Source organism: Telmatherina bonti (genome assembly GCF_933228915.1).
Source record: "Telmatherina bonti genome assembly, chromosome: 2".
NCBI classification, from domain to species: Eukaryota; Metazoa; Chordata; class Actinopteri; order Atheriniformes; family Telmatherinidae; genus Telmatherina; species Telmatherina bonti.
In genome coordinates this window covers 12432674-12441349 of record NC_136620.1, presented here as the reverse complement: position 1 = coordinate 12441349, position 8676 = coordinate 12432674, and the positions used below count along the sequence as shown (strand labels likewise).

At 45.2% G+C, this 8676-nt stretch overlaps 1 protein-coding gene across 1 annotated transcript; it reads left to right on the top strand.

The window, feature by feature from the left end:
* Positions 1 to 714: 714 nt before the first annotated feature.
* rassf10a (Ras association domain family member 10a) lies at positions 715 to 2178 on the top strand (the record flags this gene model as incomplete). Its single annotated transcript, XM_079255615.1, has 1 exon — positions 715 to 2178. The coding sequence occupies one exon, from the start codon at positions 715 to 717 to the stop codon at positions 2176 to 2178; it is 1464 nt and encodes a 487-aa protein (XP_079111741.1).
* Between the last annotated feature and the right edge of the window lie 6498 nt (positions 2179 to 8676).

The following is an 8676-nucleotide window of genomic DNA, read 5'->3' as shown; positions in this document are numbered from 1 at the left end:
CTAAAGATAAATAAACCAGTTTTTATGTCAATTTTAACTTTTTTTTTTTTTAACGTGACTTTTAGGTGTCTAAACATCACCAGAAACGCAACTGTCATCATGAAATCCCGCACAGGGACAAGAGGCGGCTGCTGAGTCGACTTTCCATCCACCTGCTACTTAGAAAAGACAACTTTCATTGTGTGTGAGCAGGTTTGTGTGTGGACGAGGAGAGGGAGGGTGTTTGTGAGGCAGGGGGGAGGAGGGGGGGGGGCGTGTCCCCGCCGGTACGGCAACCTCCCTCCCGCTCCGTCCCGCACAGCAGCAGCAGAGCCAGAGCCGCCTGTCCTGACGCGAGGACGCGCTTCTCCTCCTGCTTCTCCTCTCCTCCTCCTCCTCCTCCTCCTCTCCTCTTCTCTCCGGAGCAGCAGTCTGCCGGGGAGAGAGGCATGAAGTCCGGCCGGCGGCCTCTGGGGGTCCATGCCAGGATGCGACGCCATCACAGGACAGTTTGGGAAGAAGCTGAAGCTGTGTGTGTTTAAAACGGGACCTGACGGGCAAACTGCGTCTTGTTTGCTTCTTTTCGGATTCTTGTTTTACTTTGAGTCGCAGTTATTGATTAAAAACACTCCAGACTTCTTTACTTTGCTCTTAGTTTCAGCACACAACTTGAGAGGATTCAGTCCCAACTTTGTTTTGTTTTTTGTTTTTTTTTAACCCGGAGTTGGTTCTGAGATGGAGCCGGAGGAGGGGAAGATCTCAGTTTGGGTCTGCCGGGAGGAGAAGCTCGTTTCCGGACTCACGAAGAGAACCACCTGCGCAGACATCGTCAAAGTCCTGCTGGAGGACCAGAATCTACAGCAGGGGGTCTCGGCAGCGATGCTGTCCGGCTCCCCGCAGTCCTACTGCGTGGTGGAGAAGTGGAGAGGCTTTGAGAGGATTTTACCCAACAAGACCAAGATCCTCCGGCTGTGGAGCGCCTGGGGGGACGAGCAGGAGAACGTCCGCTTCGTCCTGGTGAAGAATGACGCCTCGCTGCCCAACAACGGGCCACGAAGCGCCGAGGCGCGGGTCGTCCAGAGCCGGGAGAGCGGAGGTCCGGGGGGGCTCTTCAAGGGCACCGCCAAGACCTGCTGGACGGCCGCGGCCGCCGCGGCCAACCTGTCCCAGGACAAGCAGCGGCGCATCGTCAGGAAGGCCTTCAGGAAGCTGGATAAAATGAATAAAAAGAAGGAGCAGGCGGCTTGTAAGGACAAAAGTTCCGTGGAGAAGATGGAAACGCTGGTTCATCTGGTGATCTCTCAGGACCACACGATCCGCCAGCAGATCCAGAGGATCAAGGAGCTGGATCGGGAGATCGAGCGCTACGAGGCTAAGGTGCACTTGGACCGCATTCAGAGACACGGGCTCAACTATGTGCAGGACACATACATGGTGGACGTTTCCACGGAGGACTGCAAGCGCAAAGCAGAGCGGCAGGACGCGCGCTGCACAGCGGAGGCGCTCGCGCAGTTCGAGGAGTACGCGCGCCGCTGCGAGGAGGTGGTGAGGCTGCAGGAGGAGCTGACGGAGCGCGAGGCTCTGGTGGAGAGCATCACCGGGGAGATTCAGGAGGAGTTGAACCGCCGGTGGATGAAGCGACGGCGGGAGGAGAGCGGAGCGGAGGCGGCGCAGGACGCGTGCGGCGCCACCGCGGAGGCGGCGCATGACGTGTGCGGCGCCACCGCGGAGGACGCGCGTCTCGCCGCATCCGCAGATCCAGCTGCGGGACCAGATGTGGAGAATCTGTCTGAGAACGAGCTGGTGCTGGAAGAGGAGAGAATCAAAACCCAACTGGATACCAGTCTGTACATCGGTCTGAGGCTGAAGACAGACCTGGACGCCATCAGAGGGGACTTGGACCTGAGTCTGGCACTCTGGGAAACCAAAGAGAGTGAACTGTTGGACCTGCTGGCCAAAGTCGAAACCATGGAGATAGAGCAAGCAAACGTAAAGCAGACTGATGCTGGGAGTGGAGAGCTGGGTGCGGGGAGTGCCGAGGCTGAGCCGGGGACAGCAGAGAAGGCCGGTGGGTGGGTGGAACAGGCTCGGGGTCTGTCCAAGGCCTGCAGTGCAAACGATGAGGACTCAGACACGGGTTTGAGCTCCATGCACAGTCAGGACTCTGACAACCCACCAGTGTGTGAGTCGCTGGTTTAGTCACTATGTTTGGAAGCATGTGGGACTTTTATGCAACTCAGTGCCACAAACTCAGGGGCAGAGGAATCAGTGTTGGTTGTACTGGGAAACCTTCCTCCCAGTTCAAAATGCACCTCTGTGTGGACAATTCTACAGCAATAATTCCTATATGTAGTCATTACACAATAAGCTAGAGAGGTCAGCATGCGTAGATAGGGGTTTGATACCAGTGTGCTGCTCTGTCGCTGACGTTTGACCTCCATGAGGAAAGTCAACAAAACACCACTTATTAGAAGTAGCCTAGAAGAGTATTATAGCAAGCCACTTATGATCTATAGTCCTCAAACTAGCTCAAGGGTAAAGCTGATTGCAGCTCGCTACTGTCAGTATAATCTGACTTCTTGCTTAAGCAGCTAAAACAGCGACGCTGAGTGTTGTTCCAAAAGAACTCAGAGAGTCGGCTTTATGCTCATAATCGGCGGCGTCTCTTTAAAGGGACGGGAAATAAGTGAGTCCACTGCACATGCAGACAAGTCGGCTACAAACACGCGGAAAAAGCCTTTTTCAGACACACACGCGCACAGTGAAAGTGGGATCATTCGCTGCAGCTTCCACAAAGTAAGACTGACATTTAAAGACATCCTAACCACTAAAAAGCCATCACACACTGCGAACGTTTCAGCCTTTTTCAGGACAAATACATCCTCAGACTCTGTGAGAGTAGAAACATTGATGTTTATCAGCAAAGCATCAGTCAGATCACATGATATCCTCCTATTTAGCACAAAAAGGACGTTTTTACACACCAACATGTTGAGCTGAGCAGAAATGAGGCTTACAAGCTGCTATACGAGTCATCTTCCTGCTTAGATTGTGAAAATGAAATTAGATTGTATTTTATTCCTCTGAGACGTTCAGTGTTTAGAGTTGTGGCTTGTAACTTAAAAAAGACAACTAAATGAACACCTTGTATTAAACATTTCTATTAGATATGGTCATTTCAAGTCAGCAAAGTTTTAAATCCAAGTCCTGAGGAAGCCAAGAATAATATTTGTTAATACTTATTAATATATACATATATATATATATATATACACATATATATACATACATATATATATATATATATATATATATATATATATATATATATATATATATATATATATATATATATATATATATATATATACACACACACATATATATATACATATATATATACACATATATATATATATACATATATATACGTATATATACACACATATATTATATATATATATATATATATATATATATATATATATATATATATATATATATATATATATATATATATATATATATAATTATTTTTTTTTTTTTTTTGTTGGTTCAGAGTCTGAGAAAGTTGATTCAGTGTGACATCTTTCTGACAAAACCAATTAAATGTTGACTTTTGTTTAAAGGGACAGTCCAGCAATCAGAAAACACCCTCTTGTTGTGACAGCAGACTTACAAAAACGATCTGAACATAAACGGAGGCAGCAGATATTCTGACTTTTAGTCAGTATGGATTCATCATCCATAAGCTGCAGATCTTACATTTTCTATAATGCTTGGAGATAATATTGCGAAATAAACCCTCCCTGCAGCCGAACAGCCCGCTGCTTTTAAATCGCAGACGTCACGATGTGTTAGATAAACATAAGACGAGCCCGATGACGTGGCCAGGCTTATCTGATGCAGTGAGACGACATGACACATGTATTTTTCCCAGGATGGAAATACCCCCTTCTGCTGGGTGACCTGAATATCATGAGGGAAATTGGTGTTGTATCCCTTTAAATCTGCGCATGGCTTGTTATAACATGAGTTTGGCCGCTCTAAAGAGCTTTGCTTCCATGAAAAGCTTCTTAGTCAGCCATAATCAATGTGAGCAGAGAGGAAAAGCCTTGTGTTTATATTGAAGTTTCAGTCAAGGAATTACTTCCTGTATCAAAGGGACGCTGTATGTTGTGTAACACATACGGAGACAGGAATACAAACATGCGCGTTTTGTATCAGATAATGTCTGATAGACAACTTTATGCAAGCTTTCTACAGAAAGACTGATATTTTTGGCCACTTTTTTTCTTTCATGACGCGCTTGCATTAATTTCCATTGCAGAAGCAACGAAATGCTTCTACTTTTATAGAGATACAGATCTAAAAGTAGCCTCGCATCCGAGTCTACCACTGACCCTACATTAGATAAAGGAAGCCCCTCTGTGAGTGCAAACACCTGTAAGATTGGATGTGAGGATGCTTTCGGGAGAAACAACCCATTTAGTAATCCTGCAGTCCTTGCAGCTCCGAACGCTGTGACATTAAAGGAGAACTATTTTAAGACCTGGTTCACTTTTTATCATGAGAATAGTTTCTACAAAAGGAGCATTTGCCGTGTTTCTTGGTCAAACTGGCTCCTCTGAGACCTGCATAGACAAAAAGAAAGCATCAGAACATACCTTAATAATTTTTAAGGTATTTACTATGTATTTTGTCAGGATGTTGTGATGTCAGACATGTTTACTTTGTCCAGCTGTTCATGGTGAGAAATGATATCTGCAACGCCTAAACTAAAATTATAACGTTGTTTCTGTGGAGTTCGCTGTATGCAAATACCCAAATGACCTGTGTGTAGCTAGTCTGTGTCACATGATCAGGGGCTGTTTGGGCCTTTCAGTCTCGGACATTCAGCCTGCTTTGTTTTCTAAATTGGTGGTTTTAGATAAAACTAAAGGGACTCGTGCACTGTGGCTGCAGTACAATGCACATCATCACATATGACTGTTTGTGTTGAAATAAACAGAAAAATCTAGATCCGACTCTGGCTTTTTTTTTCTCTGACTAAACATCCCATCAGTTGGGATTTACCTGCATGCTGTGCGCGGCTCCAGGCTGCAGAGTTTGACATTAAGAAATGCGTGTCTGAGTGTGTGTTTGCATGATGCGTGTCGCTCCTGCTGTCCCGCTCGTCATGCATACTTGTGCTTAATCGCTGCTTCCTGATCACTCTTGCGTGAAGTGCTGCATTAATTATGAGAGGCTGAAACAGAGACCTGAATGTACAGACCACAGCTGGACAGCTCAAGTTGCACTTTAGTGAGACATCCCTTCGACTTGTTCCTCAGAGGGAACCGCAAAGGCTCAGTCCAGCCACTGTTAAAGCAACAAGCTTCATGGCTTGCTCATTGTTTAACCTGATGCTTTGGTTTCAGGTTTTCTGCATCCAGCCAGATCAATGGAGATGAACGGAATTTCATTTGAGGGGTTTGCAGCAATAATGACTAAATGAAATATTCAACAGCGGCATCCTTACAGCTGATTCTCTGGCTTAACACAACCCAAAGCTGTGAAAACATTTTAAAGCTGCAGCATAATCTCTTCTCATCTTTAAACTGACAGGTATTATAGTCAACTGTGTTCACGCTTGTTGTTTGAAGCCTTGACAACAAGTCGAACCTCTCCTCGGCCCATTCAGGAGAATTCCAGAAATTTGGCGGAGCATCTGTCTGATTACGATGCCACTCCCTGCGGTTCTGAGCTCTGGTCGGCATGCGCAGAATTATCTGCAGAGATTGTCTAAGAATTATCCTGGTATCTGCAGTCTAATCTTCTGTAGGGAAAATGGGTCTCATGGGTGCAGAGAGGCTCAAAATAAGTAGGTGTTCACTCAACAAACCCCGAGCCTTTCAAGAGTCCATGACAGCACAAAGACAAACACAAACAAGTCAGAGATTCTCCAGAATGCAAAAAGGAGAAAACATCCAACTTTTTATGATGTTTGCTGTGATGAACGGTTCTGAAAACAATGAAACGTGCAAGTCAAATTAAACAACTGATGATTTTATGTTATATTTTGCTTTTTAATCCTTTAAAACCTGCAGTTATCCAAATGGGGAACGTGGAGAACAGATGTTGCCAACCTGTGCCAAAATGGAGACATGTCTGCGTTTAAACCTCTAATTTTGTTGTTCTTCTCTTTATCAGAGTTTGTTTTGATGAAGTTCACACATTTTACTGTGATTTGATAGAAATTTAGAGCTACAGCTGGCAGGTTTAGGAACAGAAAGTGGAGGAAGATTTATACCAACTTCTGAAGGGAAGAGAAGTAAAAATTAAACATTGTATTAGATAAATAACAAGTTCACAACTAAAACATGAAGAAGTGGAAGCGAACAGGATGTGAAGGTTTAAGTTATAGTATGTAATGTTGCTCAGAGACATTTTTTTTTTTTACTCTGGGTGAAGTGGTTCCTCGTCCTGATAGTAGTCTGTACATTATGTAATCATGAACAATAAGAAATATAGTTAAACCCCTCAGTTTACTGTAAATCTGTAAAAACTGACCGATCAAAACGTTCGGACCGAATTGAAGTTGATCATTTCTTATATTCGTAAGTTTCTTCTCCCGGCTCCCCTCCTCCCCCTCCAGCAGTGCATACCTGATAGCCACACCGTGCATATAAACAGCATGTTAGGATGAAAATTCAAAGTAGTGAAGAAGAAACTCGGAAGGCAAACATGGCTGAGAAAATGCAGGAAGGATTTCCCGACCCGACTCGGTTTATTTACCTCCTCCTGCTAAACAGCCGAGAAAGAGAAAATCGTTGGTGGAAAAAGCTGCGAATAAAAAAGCTTTGGATCACGCAAGGAGCAAAACCAGAGGGGGAGGAGCCAAGACAGGGCGCCACTCTCACATCCTGCTAGCTCCCCAACATTACCTACCCCAGCTTTGAGTGAAACCTGGAGAATGTAAAGTACAAGTTTGAGTAAAAATATCTAAAGAATGAGTAAAATTGAGTGTGTCTTGTACATATTGATAGCAGTCTAAACATGAGTGTGTGTAAACACACAAGGAACAAATACAGCTGTAAAAACTAGTTGTTGGATCAGTCAAGCTCTCATTCGCTGGTTTAATTTATAAAGGCTTTCACTGACTTTGTCTACTTTGGACTGACAAATGGTATGGAGTGATCCAAGTTGGCACATGACACCTGCTTTCTCCCGTATCTTCAGCGCAGTTCAGTTACACCGTCAGGTTCATCTGATATGAACCAGCCGTTCATTCCTCTCTCTCTACTTTCTTTCTCCGTCTTCTTTTCTCAGGGCTCCTTTTTTCTCATCAGACTCAGACCAGTCTCCGGTTCCCACACTTTTCCCACTGGCAGGAGGGACCTTCACAAATTCATCTCTGCACAGGAAACGACATTTTCTAAGAGCTGATTGTGTCTGAGCTGGAAAATTAGCATAGTTCTCAGATCAGCTGCCGTGAAGGAAACAACTGTCAGGTTAAAGAATTATGGTCCTCATTTTCTTGAACAAAGGGATAAAATTAAGATAACTTAGTGGAAAAGTCACAGGATACTAACCTGCAGATAACTGATAGGCCACGAGCATCAGCGTGTACTGGTGCTGGAGATTAGCACCACAGACTTACCAGTTTCCAGTTCCAACTTGTAACTGAGCTGCTGCTTTTGGAAACGGGATTATTAGCCGTCTTAGTTTTTTTTCCTTTTTGCTGTACCGTACTACCTAAATCAGGGATCCTCAATCCTTTAGAAGTTTCCCTGCAACACACCTGACTCAAATCAGTGGCTAAATAGCAGAGATGAATCTCTGCCTCTGGATCAGGTGTGTTGCAGCAGGGAAACTTCTAGAACCTGCCAAATCTGATCACACTTAAAAAGTTTGGTCAGTTCTCCCTGAAATATGGATGAAAACAAATGCTGAAAAGTACGGTGGCCATGAAGTGTCACAGCAATACAGAAGCCACAATACAACAATAAAGCTGCTACACCCATCCACCCACCCACCCATCCATCCACTCACCAATCCATCCATCCATTCATCCATCCATCCATCCATGCACTCACCAATCCATCCATCCATCCATTCATCCATCCATCCATCCATGCACTCACCAATCCATCCATCCATCCATCCATCCATCCATCCATCCATTCATCCACCCACCCACCCATCCATCCACTCACCAATCCATCCATCCATCCATGCACTCACCAATCCATCCATCCATCCATCCATTCATCCACCCACCCACCCATCCATCCACTCACCAATCCATCCATCCATCCATGCACTCACCAATCCATCCATCCATCCATTCATCCATCCATGCACTCACCAATCCATCCATCCATCCATCCATCCATCCATCCATCCATCCATTCATCCACCCACCCACCCATCCATCCACTCACCAATCCATCCATTCATCCATCCATCCATCCATGCACTCACCAATCCATCCATCCATCCATTCATCCATCCATCCATCCATGCACTCACCAATCCATCCATCCATCCATTCACCCATTCATCCATCCATCCATCCATCCATGCACTCACCAATCCATCCATCCATCCATTCATCCACCCACCCACCCACCCATCCATCCATCCACTCACCAATCCATCCACCCATCCATCAATCCATTCATCCATCCATCCATCCATCCATGCACTCACCAA